This window comes from Alligator sinensis, unplaced genomic scaffold, assembly GCF_000455745.1.
Source record: "Alligator sinensis unplaced genomic scaffold, ASM45574v1 scaffold1295_1, whole genome shotgun sequence".
Taxonomy (NCBI): Eukaryota; Metazoa; Chordata; order Crocodylia; family Alligatoridae; genus Alligator; species Alligator sinensis.
The window spans coordinates 3,842,276-3,868,324 of NW_005841880.1; the positions used below are offsets into that span (position 1 = coordinate 3,842,276).

Sequence of the window (26,049 nt, forward strand, 5' to 3'; positions counted from 1 at the left end):
GCGCTCAACATCGCCCCGGCCATCGCCGAGGGGCCGAGCCCGGACGGCGCCGCCGAGTGAGTGCGGGGGGCAGCGGCATCAGGGCCCGGCCGTGGGGAGCGGGCGCGTGTCCGTCCGTGTGTGTGTGTGTGCGCGCGCGCGTGGGCCCGTGCGTGTTCCTGTGTGGGGGTGGGTGCTCATATCTGCCCACACGCGTGTGTGCATGCGCCTGTGCACGTGTGTGTGGGTGTTTGTGTGTGTGCTGGGGTGCCCGCGTGTGCGTGGGTGCTCCTGTCTGTGCCTGCACGGGGGTATTTGCTCATGTGCGTGCGTTCGGGTGTGGGTCCGTGCGCCCAGGTGTGTGTGCGTAAGTGTGAGTGCTCGTGCGCGGGTGTTGGTGTATGTGCTTGGGTGCCCAGATGTGTGCCTGAATGTGTAGGGGTGCTTATGCCTGTGACTGTGCTTGTGCAAGTGTCTGTATTCGTGTGTGTGTGTCGGGGGGTGTTTATGCCGGCCGTGTGCATGCGGGTGCTCGTGCGTGCGTGTGGGTGCTCATGCCTGTGCATGTGGTAGCGTGCGGGTGCACACGCGTGTGTGTGGGCGGGTGCCCAGGCTGGGGGAGACGTCGCCACGTGTGAAGCCGGGGCCCGCGGGGCGCCGAGGCCTTTCTGTCGGTGCTGCTGGGCCCACGATGGCCAAGGCCCGGGCGGCTGGTGTGAGGCAGGGCCTTGGGAGCGCCGGGGGCCCTGGTATTGGAGCCCAGCCCTCCCCCCGGGTACAGGGAACAGTGGTATTTTGGGCAGGGCCTTGAGGAGCCTCGACAGGCTGTGGGGATTTGCATGGTCTCAGGGAAAGCTCTTCTCACGTTACATGATCCTGGTGCGGAGGGAGAGGCTGCTGGCGGGGAGAACGCCCCCTCCCCAGCCCGGCTCCCCCACAGGCAGCTGCTGTCACGGGCCGCCTGGGAGGGTTTGACCATGCCCTCTGGTTTCACAGGTTTGCCCCGGTGGCAGACAGCTGGGGAGGAGATGGGTGTAAGCTGTATCATCATTTATCTCCCCTGTCCCTTGGAGGCGCGTCGTGGCCTCGTCCTCCTAAAGTCATTAGCCTGGCTCGCCTGGCTGCCATGTTGGGGGCTCTGCCTTAAGTGCAGACATGAGAAGCTTTCATCTGAGCTTCCTTTTCCCCACCAGCGACACAAGGCAGGTCTAGTGGCGAGGGGTTTGGGGATTCTCTTCTTGGACTCTGCCAGGCCTCCTGGTATCTTGTACAGCTAGTGAACAGCCACGTGTCCAGTTCGCCCCTCTCTGTGGGTGGAAGAGACCAAATGAATCCCCTGGCAAGTGCTAAAGCTTTTTTTTTTTTCTCCTCCCCTTCTCCCCTTTTCGTCCCTGTTGCTCTACTAGAGCCAACCTCGTAGACCTCCAGAAGAAACTGGAGGAATTGGAATTAGACGAGCAGCAAAAGAAACGGCTCGAGGCTTTCCTCACCCAGAAAGCCAAGGTTGGGGAGCTGAAGGATGACGACTTTGAGAGGATCTCGGAGCTGGGAGCTGGCAATGGCGGGGTGGTCACCAAAGTACAGCACAAGCCCTCAGGACTCATCATGGCACGGAAGGTACAGAACGGGCAGGGGGCGGATTGGTCTCATTGACGCCAAGCAGGAGAGGCAGGGTGGATGGCAGGGCGTCTGCTCCCGACAGGCAGCATTCAACTGCAGGGTCTTCTGGGCTACCCCTTTCTCCTCAACAGAGTTTCTTCCTGGGCAGAGATGCATGGTGGTCAGCCTTAGAGACCAAGTCTTCTGGCTGTCCTTAGAGCAGATGCTGCCCAGGCAGCAGCTCTGTGCTTGGAGGAGCTGCCTGTGAGGTGAGCAAACAGTTCAGTCTCCTTGGCCTCACTGAAGAAAGTGCCATCAGAATAACATGTGTGACATGGGCACTGGTCCCCCAGCAAGAGCATTGAGGTGCTTCACACACCTGTTAGTCACCAGGCCTCTATTGGCACTAAATTTCTGCCTACACTGACCTGAGCTGGCTTGATAGCGTGGCACAGAGCTAAGGGTCTTTCATGCCCTCCCCTGTGCGTGATCCAGTCCTTTCTTGCTTGCAGCATGAGCTCCTGGGATGCGAGTTGCTCTGTATGTCAAATCCCACGTGGTGTCTCGAACACCTCAAGTCAGAACCCTAATTTTCTTTTTTCGTTAGAGCTACGCTTAATCAGCTTGGCTGAATGGAACGAGGCATGTAGCGATCTTGCAATCTAGGCAGGTGCAGGTCACAGCTAATGAATGGCAATGGTTGGCAAAACCTGCAGAAAGAAGTGCAGTTGGCTGGCAGAGCAGAGGGGTCATTAAAAGTAGGCCCTGGTAAATTAGTTTGTAGGCAGCCACAAATTAAAGACGTCTTCCTGCCCCAAGCCCTCCTTTCTCAGTTTAATGGACTGTTAATCCTAAAAGCTTGTTCTGAGCAGCCTTGCCAGTTTGCTGATGTCATTTGCTGTCCCAGCCCCACCTGTATTTCTTCTTCCCCCCCCCCCCCAAGCCTGAGACTGAAACCGGGATGGATTATCTGCCCATCAAAAACAAGGTGACACTTGAGGAGAAAACAGAAGGCATTTGTTGCCAGATTAGATGGAGCTGCACTGAGACATGCTTGAAATTCTGCAGCTTCCTAATCTGTGGGGTTGAATTTTGAAAGCACAAGGTAAAATCCTCTGGGCCTGATGAGCCAGCATGTCCCAGGGACTGTCTGGGCTTCCAGTGTAGCACCTGACTTGGGAGCGGTGGAGTTGGCAGGGTGCCTTGAATGTGGAAATTGATGCACACGTGTTCAGAGCTCCAAAGTCTGGGAGAAGCTTGAGCATTTCAAGGCCTTAAAAACTGGCGTGGCCCTTCCTGGTCACCCCCTGTGGAATGATGGGAATCATCATGATAATGGCTGCCGTGCTGGAGTGACTTGCTTTTCCAGCACTTGGAGCTCCCCTTCCCAGCAATATATGCCTATAAAACTGGCCCTCCTTGGAGCCCTAGGAATGATGCAGCTGCTGTAATTTTCCCACCACTCCCTGTTCCAAGTGCAGGTGTGATACCTACCTACCCTGGTTGCTCTGGTACAGGATACTTGTTGAGCACCCGCAGAGCTGGCTTTTCTTGTGTTAGATGATTAGCATCACTAGCAGGCTAGGTCTAGGTTGTCTTTCTGCTCCATAACCTGCATTACCTCTACACAGGTGACTACTGCCCTCATTTGCATTTTCTATGCCATGTAGAAATCAGGAAGTTGTCCAGACAGTCCAGTATCTTCCCAGCCTGAGATAAAGTATAGCTCTTTCAAGCTCCCCCCTTTTTTTCCCCCTTCCCATACCCCAGGTGACGTTCATGCTGCTTTGTGACTCCGCATCTTGATTTGTCTTTCTCTGTAGCTGATTCATTTAGAAATCAAGCCTGCCATTCGTAATCAGATTATCCGTGAGCTGCAGGTCCTTCATGAGTGTAACTCACCATACATTGTGGGTTTCTATGGAGCCTTCTACAGTGATGGGGAGATCAGTATCTGCATGGAGCACATGGTGAGTCTAGATTCCCTCTGCCCAAAGCTGCTGCTGCATTGAGCCATGACACTCTGGGCTGTGTGGGCAGAGGGGGGAATGTCCCAGTTCTTTGCTGACAGCCAAAAAGTCATCTTGTGTGAGACGCCTGCAGTGGAGCAGAGCTGTCTAGGAGTGCACAGCCCTGTCTGGGCATCTCAGAAAGAAATTGAGTTGCTGGAAAGCGGAAGCAAAGGCTTTGGGGTCCAGCCAAGAGGAAGTGTTGCAAACCTCCACTGAACAGAATTCAGCATGAAATGCAACGTGCATCTTCCGCTGTATCTGGCAGGGGAAGGAGGGCTGAATCCTTTCAGCCAGCATTGCCTTGGAATTGACAGCTGGACGTAGGGGAACTATGCTGACCATGTGATGATAAGCTAACTTGGCAGAAGGTGCTGTTAGAACAGAATTTTTGCTAACTAAGATGAAGTGGGAAACAGGAGATGGACCTCGTCCTCTGACCACCCAGCTGTGGTAATCACCAGAGGTCTCTTCCTTTCTCTGAGGGCAGGGAAATCTGAGAGTACTGACAGGAAACCCAGGATGTGGTGTGCTGTTTGGGCCCTCCTTGTCCTGGCTAGAGGTGCCTGGTTGTAGAGTTTGGAGCTGAAGAAGACCTGTGAGGCTGTTTGTGCCAGTGCTTGGTGTGTGGCTGCTAATCTCTCTACTCTGAATGTAGGATGGTGGCTCCTTGGATCAGGTCTTGAAAGAAGCCAAAAGAATTCCTGAGGAGATCTTAGGAAAAGTCAGCATAGCAGTAAGTATCCCTTTACCAGGGCTCACTTACGGGCAGATGGGAAGAGAAGGTCTAGGGGATCTCAGAAAATACAATAACTGGTGGTGCGTACCAGTCTGACCTTATACTCTAGGTCTCCCAAAACATGCAGGTATACTTGTTGTGTACCCTGTGAATGTCTTACTTCATATATCGGAGGATGATGTAGTCTTGGTAGACATGGCTGGCCTTGAACCTGAATTAGTAGGTTTTTGCACCCATCTCTAGTCTGACATGAAAACATAACCGAGAGATGGGAAGGAAGTATGTTTCAGACCCTTCACTGCATCCCTGACCTCTTGAGTCATAGAGGAGTAAGGCTGGAAAGGACTTCCAGAGGTCATCTAGTCCAACTCCCTGCCTGAGGCAAGATCATTCCAATCTAAGCCATCCCTTACAAACCATAAAGTACAGCATAAACATGTGCAGAAATGAAGCCTGGTATAAAGCTGCAGTTCTGCCAGTAAAGCAGGTATTTCTGATGTAACATAACGGGATTAGAAAGTTGCGTCCCAGAGAAGAATGGGTCTAAATTGCAACTGTTGCTTGCTGTGGTATGTGATGGTTATTTCAAGAACTGCAACCTTTAGTTGCTAAAGGGAGGCTTTCCTGTCATTGTCACAGGATTGTGCAAAGTGACTTTGTCTTTTGGTTTATTGTAGGTTCTGCGAGGTTTAGCTTATCTCCGAGAGAAGCATCAGATCATGCACCGAGGTGAGAGGGAGAATCAAAAAATAACTTCTGCTACCAGGAGCCCTGGATTATTTTTACCTAGCATTGTGCTTCATATGTTCCTCTCTCCTGTTCTCAGATGTGAAACCTTCTAACATCCTGGTCAATTCCCGGGGAGAAATCAAGTTGTGTGACTTTGGGGTTAGCGGCCAACTTATCGACTCCATGGCAAATTCTTTTGTGGGAACACGATCCTATATGTCTGTAAGCACCTTTTCTCTTATGTTTTTGAATGAAGTCTGTGGGTAGAGGGGACATGCCACACGCTCCAGAACCCAAGTATTTGCACCTGGTGTCTAGATTTACCCCCAGCTGCATCATGCATGCTAAACCTCTTTTGTAATACTCCTGCTATTAGACCCTTCTCTGCAAGAACTACCAGCTATGCCCATGTGAGTAGTGGTCGATTTGTAGTTGCCATCCTACAACCACATTCACTACATTTTCCTTCTGTACTCTGTGCGACAAGAAGAACTCAAACAGCCGGTCAGGAGAGACTGATATAACCACATGAAACGCTTCTTGTTCTCCATCACCTTGCCTTTGTGCAGGCACATGCACCTGAGCAAAATGCTTCAGACTGTTCAAGTTGGTGCCAAGACTGACACAAGACTGCAGGCAAATGGAGAATTAGACCCAAAGCATCAGATATGCAAACTGAATTATAAAAGGATAGAGGGGTTTTTTTTCCCCTCCCTCTGATCTTTCGGAGCAAGTCATAGCAGGAGAACAGTGTATCCTGTGTAAGTTTACTCACTGCTTCTTGTGCTACAGCAGCTGTGACAAAAGCAGTGGGTTATTAGGGGGCCTCTTGGCCTGCAATTCTATCCTTAACTCTGGTCCCCTTTATATTTTGGGAGCTGCTGTTCTTAAAGTACAGTTATATTAAGACCATGACAACTTAAAATAAATAATAGAATGTCCCCTGTGCATGCAGGCTGTGACAGTCGCTGTTCTGACCATGATAGAATGTAAATGCTACTCAAGTGTAGCTTCCAGTGAAAGTATAGGATTAACATTCGTGTGTAGGTGACTTTTCTGCAAAGGGGGAACTCCAAATAGTGTCCTCTCCCTCCCCGCCACCCTTTTTTCTGCACACATTTCTCTAAGCTTACTGATGCTTCTGACTCATTTCAAGAGTTGAAGGCCCTTGTAGGATTCTGGTTTATAAAGGGGACACAGTCAGTCTTCTCAAGCGGCTTTTCCCTGTTGTTGATCAGCCTTGAAAGGGAAAAGGAGCAAAGCACTGGGAGAAGTGGGAGAGATTTACAGCTTTATCTTTTTCACTTAAACATCTAATTAATGCAGGAAGTCACTTGCATCTCTCCCTCTGATGTAGTTTCTCTGCAGTCATGTACCATGGCTGGGAATTACTTCCAGCAAGCAGAGTCCCTTTCATGGTGACCTTCTCTGAGAATCAGTCTTACCAAGACCCCTTTCTGTGACTCTTCCTTACAGCCGGAGCGGTTGCAAGGCACTCATTACTCAGTTCAGTCGGACATCTGGAGCATGGGTCTGTCCCTTGTGGAGCTGTCTATAGGAAGGTACCCCATCCCCCCACCGGACTCTAAGGAACTGGAAGCAATATTTGGGCGTCCTGTGGTAGATGGAGCAGAGGGAGAAACCCACAGCATCTCGCCACGGCCCAGACCCCCAGGACGCCCAGTCAGTGGTAAGAGCTGTGTTTGAAATCAGTCAGCGTCCAGTGGAATGGGCGGTTTGAATGTTTTGCTTGTGGGGCTGGGGTAGACATACACAGTGATTTAGGACCACTGACTGAATTCCATCGCTTCTCTACATCTGAGCTTTTGGCATGGAGTTGCAGACATGTAACAGTACTTCCAGCAGGAGTTTGCTCTGCAGAACAGCCCAGTCTGTAAAAGCACCAGCATCGGGATCCATCACAAACTTGTACTCTTGTAGTTCTTACACCCTCCCTGCGTGAAGTCGCCTACTAAGCTGGGATGTGTATTAAGGTGTCAGTTTTTTCACCTGATTGGTGCTTCTGCAGGATCAGCTAGAGGCACTTTGAAGGGCCTGATGTTTGTTTGGAGTTCAGGTGCCTGGCACTTTCCCAAGATCACATTCCTTCAGGGTGTATCACTTGAGCCCTGCAAATCCTTCTGGCTGTTTCTGGAGATCTCGACCTTCCCAGGTGCAGAATTAGAGCTGGAAGTTTGTGCCTTCTGCCAGGATGCTTCACTGCCTGTTTTAAATGGTCCTTTCGGGAGTGAGTCATGCAGACTTAGTGCTAGAGAAATGGCCCTCGAGTCGAGCGCTTTGCTTAGCCTTGGTTCAGTATAGCACAGGCAGCAGGGTAAGCAATTGTATCCCACTTATGTGCCTGGCCTCTGGTTTGAAGGTGTTATCTCTCAGTGCAAGTCACTTGTAGTGGCCCACTTAGTCCCGGGTCTCCAAATGGCCTGGCTAATAAAGGGGCCAGTTGTGTGTGGAGATGAACGCGGTTTTGCTGACAGCCAGACTGAGACCCCCAGATTAGTCTTGCATAGATCTACAAAGAAATACATGGGGCTTATTGAGGCAGCCTGGGTTTGAGCCACTGACTTGGAGGCAAAAGGCTTCCTAGCTTACTTTCAGTCTGCCAAGCCAGATGGCTCTGCATTCTCCAAATGCTCACAGCCACAAAGTGAATCAGTGACTTGGCAGAAGCAGATTAAACCATAAAGGTCAAAAACATGGGTTTTAGAAACTCAGTGCTTGCTGACTTACTTGTGTTTCCTTAGAGTCTCAGCTCATGGCACATTCTGTTCACGCTAAAAGAATCCCTTAACTGTTTGCACAATGTCTTACCCTCCTTTTGTCCTCTTCCCCTCTCAGGCCACGGGATGGACAGCCGGCCTGCCATGGCTATCTTTGAACTGCTGGACTATATTGTTAATGAGGTGGGTATGGACAGGGGTTTTCTCAGAACTGTGACCCCTCTGACTCTTGGATTGCAGTAAGGTTTACCCCTGGGATCTCCTGACTCAGGATAGGCTTAAAATCCTCCTGTAGTCACTTGATAAAACGTTAATAGAAAGGGAAAAATTCAGTTAGAATCCTCTCTCCCCTGCTGTGTTGGCTCTTTTCTCCTTTCCCCATTTTATCTTTCCCTTTCTGCATTAAAGCCTAAAATGCCCTGGCATTGGGTATTGCAATCTCCTTGAAAGGGGAGAGGAAGAGGAAGAGGGGAGCCCTTGGACCCAATGAACTATTTCTTCAGTAGTCAACCACTTTGCACAAACCCTTTTGGCAGTCTGTGAAGAATACACAGTCCTGCACAGGAGACTGCGGTCCTTCCAGCCTTCTCAGCACAAGGCTGGCTCAGTCAGTGGAGAGCAAGACAAGGGCTTTAGAAACTGACCAAATCCTAAATCTTATTTTCTGATGCATTTAAACCTATCATTTGAAATAATCTCTTTGGCAAAGCCAAAGGTAAGTTGCAATCTTTGGTCTTACAGCGACAGTCTGCACAAGGGAGGCAGAGCTAGTCTGTAGAAACAGCAGCTTTCCCATTTGAGAGGACATGAGTTGTCACCCAACCAGCTCTCCAGACTGTTCTCAGTTAGCTCCATCTGCTTTGGAGCTGGGAGCTGCCGTGTCGGATCAGGGCACTGATCCTGGCATGCTGGACTCCATCTCCTGGCAGTACTTCCAAAGCAGACGGCCTCTGTGTTCTGAGTCAAGTGGGCAGTGCTAAACCCAGAGGGAGGGCAGGAATTTCCCTTCTCAGCTCCTTGCACACCTTCTGCCACACACCACCAGAGTGGGTAGATGCTAGGAGGGAGCAGTGACCAGTGATTTTTTGTTTTTTTAAAGGGAAGTGGGTAAGAGAGCTCTGATACAGAAAATCCTTCTGCTTTCTTCCCCAGCCACCTCCCAAGCTGCCGCATGGAGTTTTCACACAAGACTTCCAGGAGTTTGTAAATAAATGGTAAGGGTCTCTGTGTGTGCAGGTCGGTCTAGAGCCTGAGTCCGGCATTGGCAGGACAGGCCTGGAGATGGGAGCATTTGCTCCAGTGCCGGCAGCAGTAGCAGGAGAGGTTTCTCTACCTGTATTCTGACATGGAGGCCCTGACCTCGGCCACCATGATCCACTCGGTGTGATCGCTCTGAGCTGTGCTGGCCGCTTCTATAATAGAGCTGTTTGTCTTACTAAATGGACTTAAATCACCCGTGAATTTTGCTTGGGCCACAAAAATAGCTGGTGAGAAATGACTAGCTATGCTGTGCTGCGCTGCCACCAGCGTGGCTTGTGTTGGACCTGGTGACCTAACAGATGGAAGTCCTTGTAGCCCATTACCGGTCCCTTGAGCCACCTAGTCAGTCCCTGTAATTAAGTTTTGTTTCCTGGGAGTTTAATGGATCCCTTGCTAACAGCTACTGTGGAGGGACTGGCTTGTTTACCACCTTAAAGAAGGTGCAATTGCAGCCACCGGTAAGTGAAGCCACGGTAGCATTAATTTAGCTAGCAGAGTGTGGGTTAGCGACCAGGAATGAGCCATAGGGGATCCTACATCTGGCTTTCATTTAGAGGAACTGATAATTATCGTGGCTTGAGTCCATCAGTAGGAGGGGTCAGTCAAGCAGTATCTTTGAAAGTTGAGTTGAAGACCCCCACATCAGACAAACATGATGAGGTGACATAATTAGCAAGCATGAGCTGAGACCCACTGGTCCTGGTTTGCCTGCAAATATGATTTGTTCTTGAGCCAAGCACTACAGCCTGTGAGGCCTGAACTTTCCACTATGAATAATGATTTTGAGGTCATCGGGTGTTGGGTGCCCTTCTTGGGATGCTGCAGGAAGGCCTGATTTCAGAGTGACTGAACTGCATCTCCTTCAAATAAAGCATCTGGACATTCTGGGCTGGCCTCATGCATCGCTAGTTGCTTCACTTTCTAGCTGGGGTGACAGTGGCTGGTCCAAGGCCCCTAGAAGGTGCTTCACCTTGGGGTCCCAGTGGGAGCTGGGTGTTTAGAAATAGGTATTCTTGTCCCATTCCCCCAGTGTTTGATCCTGCTGTCCAACCTGTATACGGTGGCTGGGTACTGGGTTGATCCAGGTGCAGATTTGTCCTTTGGCAACTGTTTGAGGGTGCTCTGTCCTCTAAGATCTGTGAAAAAGTCTGCCCAGTCCAGGCAGCACACACAGGGCTGGCTCTGAGAGGTGATGGAATCTAAGGGGTTTAGATGCACTGAAGGCAGCTCTCAGTGGCATCCCAATGACCCAGCCAGGGGCTGGTCTGCAAGTAACTAGTCAGTGTCTGACCGGGGCCCATCCTTTTTTCCCACTTCTGATTTCAGCTTAATTAAAAATCCAGCCGAAAGGGCCGATCTGAAGATGCTGATGGTAAGTGGGGCTCAGGGGGAATGGGGGCAGTGCCAGGTTGGCACAGTGGGCCAGGTACCCCCCTTGTGAGCAGCACTCCCAGGACACAGACATCCATCCTATCCCACTTGCTGCACCCCCGTCCCAGGGAAGTGGGGAGCAGGGTTTGAACATTACATTTTGACCCTGCAGTCAGTGCAAGAAGCAGCTGCTGCCTGAGGAGCTCAGCTCAGCTTGTTTCTGGTCAGAGCCTGGAACTGCAGCCCCTTCACTGTCCTGCGCTGGCTGTGTCCCAACCAGGCACTGCTTTTGTTATGTCAGAGGGTGGTTTGGTTTGGGTGGCTGGCTGGGGTCCTGCATCCAAGGTCTCTTCACGTGGAATGAGCCACTTGGATATCCATATGGCTGCACCCCCACTTACACCTGGCTGCCTGGTAGAAATGCTTAGAAATCCATACAGATTGCTGGCTTCTCTGGCCCGAGAATGGGCCAGTTTCCCGAGCCAGCACTGCACATTTGGCCTAACATCAGCAAGGAGCTGCCACTGCAGCACAAGTATATTGGACCCAGTCCCTAGCCAACGTCCTTGTGCCAGCCAGGACTGGCTGGTGGGAGGGACCTGCTTGGGTCCGATGTGTTCCACAGACCTCCTGGCTTTGCCCCACTGGGCAGCAGCAGACAGGTCCCTGGTGGGTACTCGCATCATGCCCCGGCCCACTACTAACAGTCTTAGCCAAAGGATCAGCTGCAGCCCCAGCTTATGTAATCGCTCCAGAGTGACACTGGTCGCTGCCCCGTCTGTCCCTGGTGACTGGGAGGCAGAGCCTGGAAGTGGAGCAAGCCTGGGTTGTGGCTGGTGGGGAGGGGGAGGCCTCAGAGCTGCAGCTTGGCTCTGCTGCATGTGCCCTTTACACGGCCTTGTTTTCCTTTCAGAACCACACCTTCATCAAGCGCTCAGAGGTGGAAGAGGTGGATTTTGCTGGCTGGCTGTGCAAGACGCTGCGGCTCAACCAGCCCAGCACGCCCACCCGCACAGCCATGTGACGCCCAAGCGAGCTGCCTTGTGTCCATACGTCTGCCTGTCTGACACCATCTCCTGCCCTTCCGTAGAAGACCGAACCGCCCTTCTCCCTCTGCCACCCCGTCTCGCCTTGCTCCCAGGCGACAAAGCATCCATCCTGCTAACCCGTCAAAGACCTCAGCTTGCTTGCCCTCGGCTGTGTTCTTTCTGTACCCGTGCTCGAGCGTGCTGCGGTCTCTGGAGTTTCTGACACTTGGGAAATGTGCTGCTGCTTCCGTTGTCTTTTCTGAAGCCTGTTCACTTGGGTTAAAGGTGGGGTGGAGGGGTGGCAGGGTCAGGGGGGAGCTAAGTGATCTCATACTTCATCTGCTGCTTGGTTTCGGGGCAGGCTGGAAAGTGACTGGTGTAGAAACCAAAGAACTGGAAATGGAGGCAGCTGCTGATGCAGAATAGCTGGACTTGAGGGCCTGTGGGGTTACCGAGTACTACAGCGGTCTCGTGCATTGGTAGAGCAAAGCAAGCAAAGGAGGTGAAGGTGTTGTGCTTGGTAGATGCTTAGGGTTTGTGTTGGCGACGTTGGCAGGTATGCTGCAAGAGCAAGGGATAGGTTTGGGTCGTGTTTTTAGCTTTGTTGGGGAAGAGTCGCAGTGAATTCTCCCCCACCCTCCTGGCTTTGTCTGATATGCGGTTTGATCCTTGCCGGAGAGTGGAACAAGGACTGGAGGGGGAATATCCACGTCTCTTTTTCTTCATATAGTTTTAAGATTCTTTGGTTTTCTGTGTGTCGGACGGTTATTTTCTAGCAACCCAAGTTGCTCTGTCCTTTCTTCTGCCTCTAAGGGTGGGGGGCGGGGTTGGAGATCCTACTTTTAAAAATACAGCAGTTCAAAGCATACTGGAAATTATACACTGGAAGTCCAGGCGCCATCTTAGGCTGCTGGCTTGCTGAGGAAGGGAAGCGTCTCTGAGCCCATTGTTGTCGCCCTGGGGCAAGGCGGCTGTCCCGTGCATCGAGGTGATGCTCACATGACTTGTGCCCACCAGATTTATGTTGGGGAAAGCAGCTCCTTCCAAGAACAGCAGCTGCTGTGTTGCCTACCTGCTCTTGGACACTGTGAAATGAAGCACCTTTCTGTCAGTGCCTCAGGGGGAAGCCTGCATTTCTCTTCAGCCAGCCTGCGTTCTTCTGCAGCTGAGGTGCCGTGACTAGAGTGGATCACTCACTGCTGGCCCCAGGAAGACAAGCCCTGATCATTCTTCACCTCAGCTTGCTGCACCAACAGTGAATCATGCAGTATCCCAGGAGCATGATGCCAACTCTTAGCATCCTTCAGAGGCAGCTGATGTATTTGTGGTATACATGCTGTGCTCCACTGGCCAGAGAAGACCATCTCTGGGGGGCTAAGGCAGGGAAAAGGGGTTATAGAAACTGCCTTTGAGGAGGGAGTGGGTAAGACACCCCAAATCCCCAAGAAATGGAACCGTTTTCCACTGTCACCCAGTTTGTGAACCATCTGAAGACTCTCCCAAGCTGCCTGCTCATTGTATCATGTATCAGGTGTCATGTTGATCTGGTTCTCTCCCAGCACTGATTTCTCTCCCCACCCCCACAGCCCCTTGGCCTTGCCATGAGGCCTTGCACCTGTGACCCTCCCTCATCACGTGGATAGAATCTGGATTGTTCCCGTCTCACCCACTTGGTCTTGTGGTATTTGAGTAGCTAGTTCTGAACAGTGCAGCTGTGCGTTCAGCAGACAAACTTCCAAGGTGCAGGTAGATGCGGCTCAGACCTCCCTGATGGGATGCTGTGCAGTGCTGCGAGGAGGAAGAAGGCTTCCAGATGGATCAAGCCCAAAACAGGCTTCTGGGGACAATATCCCAAGGACGAGGGAGGTGCCTAATTTTCTTTGGTTTGGATGGGAGTAGGGTGTCCCCTTCCCACCTTGATGTTGTCTACCCCTCGTGCGCACTCCTTCCCCTCTGGTAGGGGAGAGACCTTCAGTTCCTCCAAGCATCTTGCACACTTAGCAGATCCTCTGAGAGGTGAAGATGCCATTGCAGGGTGTCAAGCTGAGAGCAACCTGCACCTTTGCAGAATCTGGCATGTGCACCCTCGATCATATTAACAGCTTCAGGTCACCTTGGTGCAGGGCACACAGGGATGCGGCTCACTGAAGTGACTCCACAAGACCTTATTAGATCTTACGAGTGCAGAGGGTCTGCTGCTCGGGGTGTAACACTTGCCCCCTTCATGCCAGTAAAGACCACATCCCCCAGCAAAGCCGGGTTCCAGTTGGGCCAATGACTCCATGGGTGCATTGGCTACTGGCCTAGGAAGATCCATCTGATGGTCCTTCCTCACTGCCAAAATGGCAGCAGCGTCTTGTCCCAAGTTGGTAACATCACCTTCGGGAAGATCTTACGCCCTCTGCATCTGCGGAAAGGGTGAATTATGTTCTCAAGTGCTTCCAGGGCCTCTGCAGGTGGCTGAGCAAGCAACTTGATGGGGAAGGCGTTGACTTTTGCTGCTCAAGCAGCTGCGAAGGCAAAGCTCAGATGTGCTGCACTAGGCCTTGCTTGTCTCTTGCAGCTCACAGCACTATGTCCTTGTTTTCCTCTAAGCATCTCTTCATTCTCTCTCGGGCAGATCCTGTTCCTGTTTTTCTCCAGGGAAAGGCCAGCAGGCTCCACTGGCCATGCCCCAGCAGGGCCAACTCCCCTTGTTGAATCTTGCTTCTCTCAAGCTACATCTGTAGTGTAGTGAAGGAAAGGTATGTCTCAGTTTGGCAGGAGCAAGGAAAGGCTTGGGTCTGATGACATGGGTGGAAAGGTGTTGGTATGATCTCAGGGGCATTGGATGGAGCCCATTCGGCTGTGGGGTGCACCAGTTGTCATGTCTCCCCTCTCTTGTCCTACCGAACAAGCCACAGGAATGACTCATGCCCTTCTGCATGTGCTCTGGGGCTGCTTGTGCTTGTCCATTGTGCTGGAGTCTGGGAACCTTGTCTCATCAGGCCGATGCCTTGGCTCACGGCAGTCGGAGGCTCGGCCTCAGCCCTTGCCTCCTCGCGTGGCTGTTAGAGGAACAACTTCAGCCAGCCCATGATGGCTGCGCAGGTCCATTGTGAACTCCACTGGGGGATTTGAGATGAGGGGAGCCAGTTTTGCGAGGACTGAAGAGCTGTTTCCGTGAGCTCTGCTTTTGGAGTGGGCTCATCCTGGGGGCAGGCAGCAGGTGTATCAGCACTCCCCTTCCCCCTCCTCCAATCCTCCCTCTCCCCTATTCTTTTTCCTTTGAGCTCTGGGAGGCACCGACTGCATCTACCTGAAAGGGAAGGCGCGTCGGGCAGAGCCAAGCCTAGGCTGTGTCTGTCCAGTGCGGAGCCCATCCTCTTGATGAAGGGCGAATCAAGCGTCTTGACTTGTAGATTGACGCAATCTAATAATGTAACGAGGGGGAGGTTCTACCCCCTCCCCCATAGACGCATTTCATGCTGCTGATTGTGGTTCAGATATGCTGGGTGTTTAAAAAGAAAAAAAAAAAGGAAGAAAAATATCAAAAAAAATTCTATATATAGTGGATTGTGCTTATTTTTTCAAATAGTACCAGTGGCTCAAGCACTGATGTCATTTTTACATTTTGAAGGCCTTTATTTTTAACCCTGGAGTTACCAGTTTTGACGCGATAAGATGCTCTCCAGTATGGGCTCTCTGGGTAGCCAGTCCCCTGGTGCAGGGAAGCAGGTTCTTACCTGGGGGGGAGCTGGGGGTCAAGCTCTAGTGTCCGAGAGCCCTTTGCAATTTCCCTGGTAGACACTGGGAAGACAGGCAAGGGCTTCTTCGAGGCTTTTCCTCCAAGCTTGCCCAAGATTTCACTCCAGCATGCAGAAAAATTGCATGTAGGGCTATGTCTACCTGCCGCACGATCCTGTAATCATAAAGCAGGATGCAAACCGTTTAGCCACCAGAGCAGTAGCTTGTCCACGGCCACAGGCTGGCATTTGTGAGTTCGAATCTGAAGGACCCTCTCACATTGCAGAAGGTAGCGCACCTACCCCCTTTTTTTCCACTGCCTGTTTTGCCTTTCCTGGAGAATTCTTCTAGTCCATCAAATCTGGTAATTCTTGAGGATTGAATGTATTATACAAAGTGTTTGGGTTCATTAAAAAGAAGTTTAAATGGTGAGATCCTGTGCTCTAGATGACTCTACTGGGGTTTTTTTTGTTTTGTTTTGTTTTGTTTTGTTTTTTTCTGGTCCTGTATGAACCATGAGGCTCTGGGACGGGGTGGGGGGCGGGGGGTGTTGTACGTTTTTGGCCTCTTTATTTAAATGATCAGTAGGGAGTTCTGCAGTTGAAAAGGTTTAGGATATTTTGTTTTTGTTCTTGCTTTCGCGCTTGATTTTTTTGGAGGTGAAGGAGGAAGTGTCTTGAGCATTTTGTTGGTGCAATTTTTTTTAACTCGATATTTTCATCATGGAAAAAATAAATAAATGGCACTTTACTTTACAAGGCCTTTTCCCCTCTTTATTCCTTTCCAGGCACATTTTCCCTGTTGAACTGAAAGGGGAGGAAGTCGGGAAGTGACATCTTGTACAGGCAGGGAGTACCGTAGCTGCCCCTTAGGTGAATAATAGGTCTTGGAAGCAGCTGGTTGCGGCTGCTGCTGGACACAGGAGTCTAGAGGTAGATGGGGTTCCTCTAAAGAAAGCAGAGCTGATGCAAGAACAGCTCTTGTGGGATTTCATATCTTAATCTCGTAAGTGGTGAGGCGAGCTAATCAGTTCACTGAGCTGCCTGCCACCTGACTGCATCGCGCTGGGGTGTGCGAGGGAGCTGAGTGACGAGGCCTGCAGGGCTCAAACTCAGGATGTGATCAATAGTGTGTCAGTAAGAGGCACTTGTTCCCCTAAACCCTGTGGTTGGACATGCACAGTGTGTGTGCTGGAGAGGGCAGAACAGTGCGGGGGAAAGCACTCTAGTCACCTCCCCCGGGGGAATGGCTGGGGAAGACTTTTTTCCTTGCATTTGGTTTTGGTTAAATGCAGCAAGGGAATTGGGGTTCCTTGTCCATTGTGAATGGGCCAGGGCTCCCTGCCTGTCTGCAAGCCCAGGATAGGGTTACCCCCACTCCTCTTCCAAAGAACAGCCCAGTGAAACCCTATCATAGATGTCCGGAAGCCGCCTCCTGACTCAGAACTGTCCCAACGAAGGCATGAGCTGGGGAAGTGATTGTAATGGTTGATTTCCACCCATGGAGGCCTGCCATGTCCGGGGTCCTCAGGAGGTGTGTGGCGATTGCTGGTTGGACTGGAACAGGACAGGCTCATTGCCCTGCGGAGCGAGCCAGCCACAGAGGTAATGAAAGCAGAACTCGCCCCTCCTTGCTCTGGTGTTAAAACCAGACAGTAAAATCCCAGCCCAGGGTTGAGTTTTCCCCCTGAGTCTGGGCAGGGAAGCAGTGTGCCCTGGAGCTCCCAACAGCTGAGGGTACAGAGATACCCTTGTCCACAATGCGCCATGGCTGGCAAGTATTGTTGCTTGTAGGGCAAAGGGACTTGCCCTCGTCCAGTCTGACCACTTCTCGCCCAGTCATGGCAGCCACACGTGAGCTCAAGGCTTGAGCCAGTATCAGCCAGGCCCTCAGGGGTGGCACCACTGTGCTGGAGTGGGGAGGAAACCTGGGATGATCCCTGAGCAGGCAGCTGGTTCTTAGGGGTACAGCAGGGTTGGTGGAGAGAAGGGCAGCCTTGATGCAAAGCTGCATGGGGAGCGGTCCAAAAATTGCTGGGGAATACGCTGGCAGCAAAGTTGAAGGCAAGACGGTAGAGGCAGGGAAGGGTGCCACAGTGGCGGGAACTGTCGCGGGGGTAGGGTGGGAAGCGGAGGATGATCTTGTGCCTGGGCACTGGCCTGGGATCCAGGGCAGCCACGTTCAGTTGCACAATCTGCCACAACCTCCCTGTGTGGCCTTGGGCAGGTCCCTTTCTTGGCCTTCAGCTCCCTGTTTTGTAGAAGAATGTGTCTTCTCCCACTCTCCTGTCTGTCTGAGCTGCAGGCTCTGGCTGAGGGACTCCTGCCCCGTCTGGGCACTGTGCAGTGTGTCGAGACCCCAACCCATGACTGTGATGGGAGCTGGTATGGATTCAGACTTGAGATGTTTCCCAAGCAAGGTTTGATGTGGATGAAGTCTCAGCAGAACCCACCTGGCTTTCTTCTCACTCCCCCACCTGCCTATTGGGCTACTGGGGGACCTGCAGCTCCTCTGGGCCACCATGGCCCCTGCTGCATGCAGTGCTCCTGGGCCTGGCCTGCTCTGGGCTCCTTCGGGGGGAATTTCAAAGCCTTGGATTTTCATCCCAAATCTGAATGAGACCAAATTTCCAAGGGCCCTGTAAAATGAGAATGCCTGTATTGTTATATGCCCATTAACCTATTGACACCTTTGGAAACGCCTGCTGTAGCCAGATCAGCACCTGGATGGACTGCAGACTTGCAAGGAAGTCACTGTGGTTGGTGCATTTACCTTCCGCTCACCTGCGGCAGTCAGGAGCTAACCTTGGGCCTCAGATCTGAAGAGGGGCTGGGCATGAACCTGCCTCAGGCTGCCTAGCAAATCCCAGCCTGGGTTTGCTTCCAGAAGGAGCAGTTGAGACTTGGGGCTGCTTTCCATGTCAGTTGTAGCTCTCCTGGAGACCCCCTGACCGGGTAGGGTCTTCCCTTTGTCTTGCAAGGGGCTGCAAGTCTGGGCCCAAAACTAACTTTCATGTTGCCATCTTTCCCAAAGCCTGATGCCCCTGGGAAGGTCTCCCCCAGGTGGGGGGAGGGGAACCCAATAGAAAAGGCTGTGTTTTCACCAGACAGCCATCAATCTGCAGGAGCTGAGAGTGCAGCCTGCTCTGTTGATGCGCCTTGGATGGGCTGAGGATGCAAAGCAAACCAGATTGCAAAGGTGGCTCTAATGCTCAGGAAGGATGCACTTGAGCCAGGGAAGAAACAGGCTGGGTGGTGTCCAGAGCGCTGCACCTGGAGAGGCTCCGCAGGGCGCAGACTAGGCCTGAGATGCTTCATGTAAATGTATGAAGTGATTGATGTCCCATTATTTACTCGCAGCCTGGTCATGCGTAGAGCCCCCCATGCACAGCGGTGCCCTGTCCTGCTTGATGCTTTGGGAGACCCATGGTCAGAGGCTCCCATACTGGACAGGCCCCAGCCTTGCCACTCTCTCCGTCGGTTCAGCCCCACTGAGCTGCGGGCAGGCTCAGGGGTCCCCCAGGCACGTGGCGGCAGGACTGACCGTTCGGTGGCGACAGAGAAAGAAAAGACTCCTGCTTTGCACAGGGTGGAATTGGACGACATGGCCGATCCCCAGGGAGATCTGTGAAGGAGCTTGGAACTGAGAGTGCAGCAGACGGGTTGCTGGTACAGTCAGTGCTTTCCGTCTCCAGAAGGATTCGCCCACATTGGCTCGTCCTCAGCAAAGGCTGGAATCGGTCTGATGGACGGTTTCCAGGGCAGCTCATGGTTACACATGTTCTTCTCCTCCCCAGCCCTGCGACTTGCAAGGTAACGGTCTATGCTGCTGCGTTTGCCCTGGAACGCAAGCGGCCTCTGCTCCCAAAATGCCTGTCCCTGTGCTACGGGGGTGTGCGCTGTCAGCTACAGCTCTCAGCATCCTCCCATGGGCCGGACCCCTGTTCCCCCAAGGGCTACTTATCCCCATGCCCTGAGCTGGCAGTGGTAACCAGGGGTAGAGGGAGCCCAGGGCATGCCAGGCAGAAGACAGGCTGTGGAGAAGGGGCTGAGATACCTTTGTGGGGGAAGCAGCAGGATCCTGGAGATTCCAGCCCCGGATGGCCAAGGCCTCTCGGGTGTCTGCTGGAAGTCCCTGGAGGGAGGAGTTACATCGGCCCCTCACTCAGAGCAGCCAAGCAAGGATCATCTCACAGGGGAGGACAATCTGGAGGTATCCTCCAGCCTGATGCTTCCACCCCTCCTGGGCCACAGATACGTACATACATTTTGCATTACATCCCTATAGCAGCAAGGCTCATGGGGCTAACAATCCCAAGGCTCTGGGTCCTGCTTACTGAGTTAGGGGCCCTTCTCTCAGCAGAGAGCTTTTGGGCAGATCCCATCCCAGGCTGGGGGTGCCTGCTTCGCCCCTGCTGTCCTAGGATCTTGCAGTATTTTGCTATGATAGGCGAATGTCCCTGTTTTGGGGAGGGAGAGGGCTGAAGCTCTGACAGCCATGGCCAGGCCCCTGGGGTCCATACGGCACTGCCAGGGTGGTGCCAAGGAGCAGAGCCTGCCTTCAGACAAACCAGCACGGTGGGGGGCCTTCAGCTGGGCAGGCTCCGGCAGCCACAGGATGTGATCTGTTCACACCTCGCTTGGGGCAGGGCAGGCGAGGGGGCAGGAAATGAGGCAGACGTTGACCCACTTTCTGTAGGTGATAATTTCACCAGGGTGGCTTGGGGCAGAAATTAAATGCCGCTGCCTAGGCCCATATCCACAGTGGGGGCATCGCCAGGGTTTGGTGGGTGCTAGCACCGCTGCTTTCACTCTGGTGACAGAAATTCAGTTTGCACACGGTGTTGCTGGGCTATTGCATGGGTTGAGGCAAGGAATGGAGGGAGAATTTCTTTGGAGCAGTCACGGCCTTAAAGCAAAATGCCCTGCTGAAGTCGCCGGGTAGCTGAGCCGTGCAGGGGAGCAGGAGACAATGGGTTAGCATGCACCCAGGGGCACGGTGGGGAGCAGCCAGGGTAGCACTTCTCTTTGGTGGCGACTGGGAAGGGGACGGCTATATTCCTTTGTTCTCTGTGGCCCTTTCTTGCCCTTGGTAGCTGCAGAGGCTGTCACCACCATTGCTAACAGGGTCATCTATTTCAGGAGGAGGGGAAGCAGGGCATGGAAATGTGACATGATTTGCTCCAGGGTTTGATCCTGAAGAAAGCCCCAGAGATTCTAGATGCCCTGTCTGATGCCTGCTCTGCTAGGGTACCCCTTGTTGGAGGGTCAGCACGTGACATTCAGCCCCGATCATCTTTGTAGAGATGGAGAAAGGCCTCAGGTCCAGCTCCTGTCTCTGCCACAGCCTCCCTGAGTGGCCCTGGCTGCATCACTTACTGCCTCACAGGAGGATCAAACAGGCCAACCTGAGAGCTGGGCCCTGCTCTCCTCTCCAGCTTCGTGTTGCAGTCTGCGCCCTGCTACCTCTGGGGGCATTTCTGCACGTCCTGCTCCCGCTCTGAGTTTGCAGCCCTGGAGGCAGGAAGGGAGCAGTATCAGAGCTGTGCCTGGGCCTCAGGTTCTCATCTGGAAAAAGGTGATGTTTCCTCTTGCGGGTCTTGTCTTTTGAAATCATAAGCACCTTGAGGCACTGATTGCCTCTCGCTCCATCTGTGCTGTGCCTAGTCTGATGGCACCTGGATGGCTGATGAGTTTCTACCCTACTCTGCCTGGGCTTGGGCAGATAAGGTGGAAGTGGGGTTGTGTGCAGATCTGTCTGTGCCTGAAAAGCCTGGAGGGCTTGGATGGACAAACTAACCTCTCATGAAACTTGGGACAATTCCCAGCCCCACTCAGGGCCTTCATTTCCCCACCAGTAGCTGATGGGGACTGGACCACCTTCCTTGCAAAGCTGTTGAGTACCTCAGCTCCATCCCAAAGAGCTCTGGGCCTTCTGGGTGCCTCTTGCTCCATGCAGCCCCAGGCCCTGCCAGCCTAATACCAGGCAGGTGGGTGGGATGTGAGAACCCAACAGAAATCCTGGCTCCCAGCACTAACCACTAAACCATCCTCCCCCATGCAAAATTAACCCAGCTCCTGGTGCGCTCTGATATGCGATCTGAGCTGCCAGTCCTTTGAATGCCTAATTGCTTCTCATTAAAGTTAATGATCTCCGGACACAGCATGCCTTGGCTTGCTGGAGGTAGGTGGTACAGCCTTCTGGGCTTTGACTATGAGGGAGTAGTTCATTCCCATTATTGTATTAACCATTGATTTGTCCTATCCTGTGGCATGGTGGGCCAGCACCCCTTGTGCTAGGTGCTGTATAAATCTAGCTGTGGCTGAAATCTTAGGTTTCCTTATCATGTTTTCTGCCTGAGCTCTGCCTTTGTGTTATGATGCAAGGGCTGCCACCCCCAGGCCTGCAGCAATCATCAGACTGCTTAAAATCATGAGTTGTTTTTTTTTTTTTTATATAACAATTAATTTGTGGGAGGAGGGGTTATTATTTGCCTTCTGATATTGAGCTGTTGAGTCCCATGTTTTAGGCCTCTCTTGAAGCCAGGAGGGCTGTCAGCATGACCTCCTGAGCTCCTTGGGTGATCCCTTTAGGAGTTATGGCTTCAAGAGAAAAAGGTTTTTGAAGGCAATAGTTTGCCAATGGTGTTAGGTGCTTGTTCGAAGCCCACAATCTACCATCTTAAATATAGTTTTTGCAAAGCTGCCCACAAATAAGGGTATTTTAGTGACTTTCTTTGCTACTTTGATTCCAGCAAAGAAACTGCTTTGGACTCTCGCCTTTCCAACTTCCCCAGCAGCCACTGAAACCCCAAGGTGATGTTCCTGTCCTAGAGCACAGAACTGAGGAGCAAGAGAAAGTGAAACCGGTTGGGCAAGCATGTTTCAGTGTCCGAGCTGAGTAAGATGCAAATAAGTAAGTAGGTCGCAGGGGCCCTGCGATCGCAGCTCTTCAGGTTTTAGTAATCTAAGATGGCGGTGGGCTCAGGCCTAATGCACCAGACCACGCATCCAGACAGACGCCTGGCTTCCAGTTCCTGCCTCGGCATGTGACTGCACACAAGTCACTTCCTGTCTCAGGGCCAAATCCAAAGTCCCATGTAGTCGGTTGGGATACTTGCAGCTGACTTTTGCTGGGTTCGAGATAATGGTATCTGCTTTGTGCCTGGGAGCAAAGAGGGGGGTGATGATATCTCCCCATTCAAAGCGAGAAAATGGCATCTCTGTCCCCTGTGAGATGTGATATTTCCCATCCCCGCCCTTTATTAATGTATATACTAGAAAAATTGGAATAAACCTTTAAAACCAGGCAGCCCTCACATACTTGCTCTTCCCTATCTGACTGCCAATGCCTAAGTGGAAGAGTTATACAAAGCTCTGTTTGCCCTTGCATGGAGGATGTGTGTTAGCACGTATGTGCTAACAGTATGACCTAGTGAACAGAGCACTAGGCTGGGAGCCTTGGTGTTGGGAGACCTGGGTGCTGTTCCTGGCTCTGATCTTGGGCCTCATAAGCCCTTGCCACGGCTTTGCCCCATGACCATCATGGTAAAGCTTTGAATTCGGAGGCTGAAAAGTCCCTTATCAGAGGTAGGTAGTGGTGTTAGTGATCAGAGGTAGGTAGTGGTGTTAGTGATTAGCGCAATGAATCCAAGGACCAGTCTGGTCTGTGGTGATAGGATACCTCCCGGGGCCCTAGTTTTATATATGCACTGGCTTGCCCCAGGTTATGGGCCCAAATTTTCCCTCTTAGATTTTCTTTTAAAGGAGCAGAAGGAAGCAGGAGTCGATTATCTTCTCCAGCCAGAGACCATGGCAGTTCAGCATTGCTGTGGGTGGCTGTACCATGGGACTCTTGTGCATGAAAGGTGCTAAAGAAATAGGAACTATACTGCTTGAAAGGGGGATTAGAGAGGCTGCCTGTGAGCAAGTGAGCATCAGCTGATCTCCTGCAACTGTTTGGCCTGTCTGAGCCTGCACTACATTGAGTGAAACTAAACGGCAGCAATTTACCCCGGAATGAGCCAGGTGAAATACTTACTTACCATGGGATAGAGCAGACAGACACAGCAGTTAACATCTGACCCTTGGTAAGTCCCTTCCCCCTTTCAAATCAGTATCGTTGTTTTGCTCATCCACACAAACAGCAGCAGAGGAGAGATGTGATGCAGGGGGAGATCTGTGTTGGGCCTCCACCCTCTGGAGGAGTGCTCATGTTTTAGGGCTTTCAACACCCCACTTCCTAGCACTCCTCCAGAGGGTGGAGGCCCATGTTTTAGGGCTTTCAACACCCCACTTCCTTGGTGGGATCCCTAGAGGGCTGTGATGATTGGGACATGTGCAATCGGTCAGCTATATGGTGGCTGCACTGGCGGTGTCCCTGCCCTGGGCTGATCACTATGCTCTTCTCTTCTGTTTCACGCCTAAGTGATACCAAAAGCTAGTAGGGGCCTCCTTTGCACCTGTCCTCTCTCACTTGATCAGTTGTGGGGAGTACACCTGAGCTGGCAGCACTGCCAACCCCAAGCAGTCAAGACTCTGATCCCTTGAAAACCGTGAGATTTAATTCTATCCATTTGGGAGCCTGTCTCTCTTTCTCTTCGTTTTTTGGGGGGGTACATTCGCATGACTAAGCTTTCATCAGCTATTAGTAACCACTTTAAAAAGAAAGCTGGGATGTTCCCATAATTGCAGGACTCCAGCATCTGGGAACATTACAGATCGCACAAGTTGGCAGCACCAAGCCGGAGACCTCGTGCCACAGGCTTCATCCTCCATCCCCACATTCTGCCCCACAGCAGTCCTTCAGGCAGGTGTTTCTAAACGTACCTTCTGGGGCCCTGCTGAAGGTAGTTGATTAGTTTGACAAATGCTGGGATGGTTTTTCTAATTATCTATATTCCCCCAGGCCCGCCCCAGTGTATGGCGTTGTGGGATTGATCCAGGCAAAGCTGTGAGTGTTAAAACAATGCAGCTTTCCCTTATTGTTCAGTCCAGGCCAAGAGTTTTTGAAGTAATGAGTGAGCACTTGAATACAGTATATTGGGATGCCTGACCTGAGCCACACTGAAGGCTCCTGCTTTAAAGGAGCACCCTGCACCCCATGTTCAAGACCCGTGCACAGACTGCGCTCAAGTGCTGGGGTCAAACTAAGAGCACATATCCACGCTCTTAGCTGGTCTGTGGGAGCACCCACCTCCTTTGTGCCACCCATATGCCCCCTCTCCCATCTAAGGGGCTTCTGCTGTCCACTGGCATGCCTGTAGATATGGTTATACTTTCTGCCAGGGCCTGGTGCCTTCTACAGCTGGAGTCTTCCCAGGGTGCATTCACCCCAGTGGGTGCAGTGAATGGCATGGACCTTGCAGGGGCGTGCTGGTGACTTCCTTGTAGCAGCTGTTGTCTGCCAGCAGAAGCTGCCCTAGTGTAGACAAGGCCTCAGACATCATTCCCAAGCTGCTAAGTTGTGCCTCGGACCCAATCTCCCAGAGCAAGCCTAGTGCAGCCTTCTCCTGCATCCCGCTGCTAGCCCCTGGAAGATGCGGACTGGTTCTTCTCTTTATCACGAGGCAGGAGGCTGATTGCATGTGCATCGCCATGGGCATCCCAGCACAGCCGGGCACTTCTGGACATCAAGGACATCGCGTTCGGGTAAGTGCCAGGGACAGATCAGGGTAGCTCATGACGACACAACAAGTCGGTCCTTTTCTCTGGGGCGGGGAGAGGCTGCGTTTTGTGTTCAAGCCCTTCATGATTGGACTTTCAGAAGTATCCAAAACCCAGTGGGAATTGAGCGTCTCACTCCCTTGGTCTTAAAAGTCCCCCCACTTAAATCTGAAGCCTTTCCTCTTGCAAAGGAAACATTTGAGTGAGGGGGGCTGCACACGTGCCCATGCTGGCAGATCATGCAAAACGTCTCCAAAGACGGATGCGAAATCCCAGGCTGTTGACCCTGGAACCTAACGATGGCGGTGCGTTAGCAGCGACTCGCGTGAACGCCGTTGACCACTTCTTGGCTGTTGCAAGGGGCATTCATGCTGTGCAAGCTCCTGCGAGAGGCACTTTATTTAGTATCGGGCATAGGAGGAGCTTGGGTGGGAGGAGGAGCTTTGAGGGAGCTCGCATGACTTTTTTATTTTTCCTGGCCTGACCTCTGGCTCCAGGTGATAGGCAGCCAGTGGATTGCACTTGATTTCCTTGAAAGGGTGAGATGGGAGGCAGGCTCTCGAAAGCAGGCTTGGTTTTGTAAGAGCTTCGTGGCCGTAGAAGCACGTGCCACCGTCGGTTTGTGGAGCGCTGGGCTGGGCGCTCTCGCCCCGCCAAGCTCCTCGCCACGGCCGTGCCGGGCAACGTGAGTAACGTTTGTCTGGTCCAGTCCGGTCCGGCTCCCGGCGCTGAGACGGGGTTCCCGCGCTCCGGGGCCGTGTCGCGGAGCTAAATCGCGCGGGGCCTGGTCCGACGTCCCTCCTCTCGTCGTGGTGGGCTGCCCGAGGAGAGGAAAGGCCCCTTGACACGACGCCCCTTGCCCCCCACCTCTGTCTACCCTCCGCTGGGCTGAGAGGTGGGGAAACTGAGGCAGGGGGGTGAGGCGAGCCCCCCCCTCTCCCCCTCCCCCGCTCAGGCTTGGCAGCTGAGGCCGGCCGAACTCGTGGCACGGGCGGGGGCGGGAGGGCGCTGCACCTTTAAGAGGAGGGAGGGACCCCTGTGCCCTCGGAGAACCAGGAAGGGAGCTGAGCATCATACGGGGCTTTGCATATACAGTTACAGTAGGGGCCGGAGCGCAGCGCCGCGCGGCCCGGGACCGCCGCCAAATCCGCGCCCGCCGGACCCGCGGTAAGAGCCCCCCCGGGCCGCGCGGGGGGGGCAGGGGCG

General features: G+C 52.7%; 2 protein-coding genes across 4 annotated transcripts in view; both read left to right on the top strand.

Moving 5' to 3' along the window:
- MAP2K2 (mitogen-activated protein kinase kinase 2) lies at nucleotides 1-15,933 on the top strand (the record flags this gene model as incomplete). The annotated part of the gene is made up of 11 exons (XM_006017597.3): nucleotides 1-56; nucleotides 1,386-1,596; nucleotides 3,402-3,548; nucleotides 4,246-4,323; nucleotides 5,004-5,055; nucleotides 5,153-5,277; nucleotides 6,532-6,745; nucleotides 7,912-7,976; nucleotides 8,946-9,007; nucleotides 10,380-10,425; nucleotides 11,338-15,933. Coding segments are annotated over 11 exons (1,167 nt in total), but the record flags the coding sequence as incomplete, so codon positions are not given.
- Nucleotides 15,934-25,312: 9,379 nt separating this feature from the next.
- Nucleotides 25,313-26,049, top strand: part of ZBTB7A (zinc finger and BTB domain containing 7A) — a 29,741-nt gene continuing 29,004 nt past the window's right edge. Inside the window, exon 1 of one of the 3 annotated variants that reach the window (XM_025196522.1) lies at nucleotides 25,313-25,382. The gene's annotated coding sequence lies outside the window, so the exon portion shown is untranslated. The other 2 variants (XM_025196521.1, XM_014516860.2) reach the window with 2 other exon arrangements.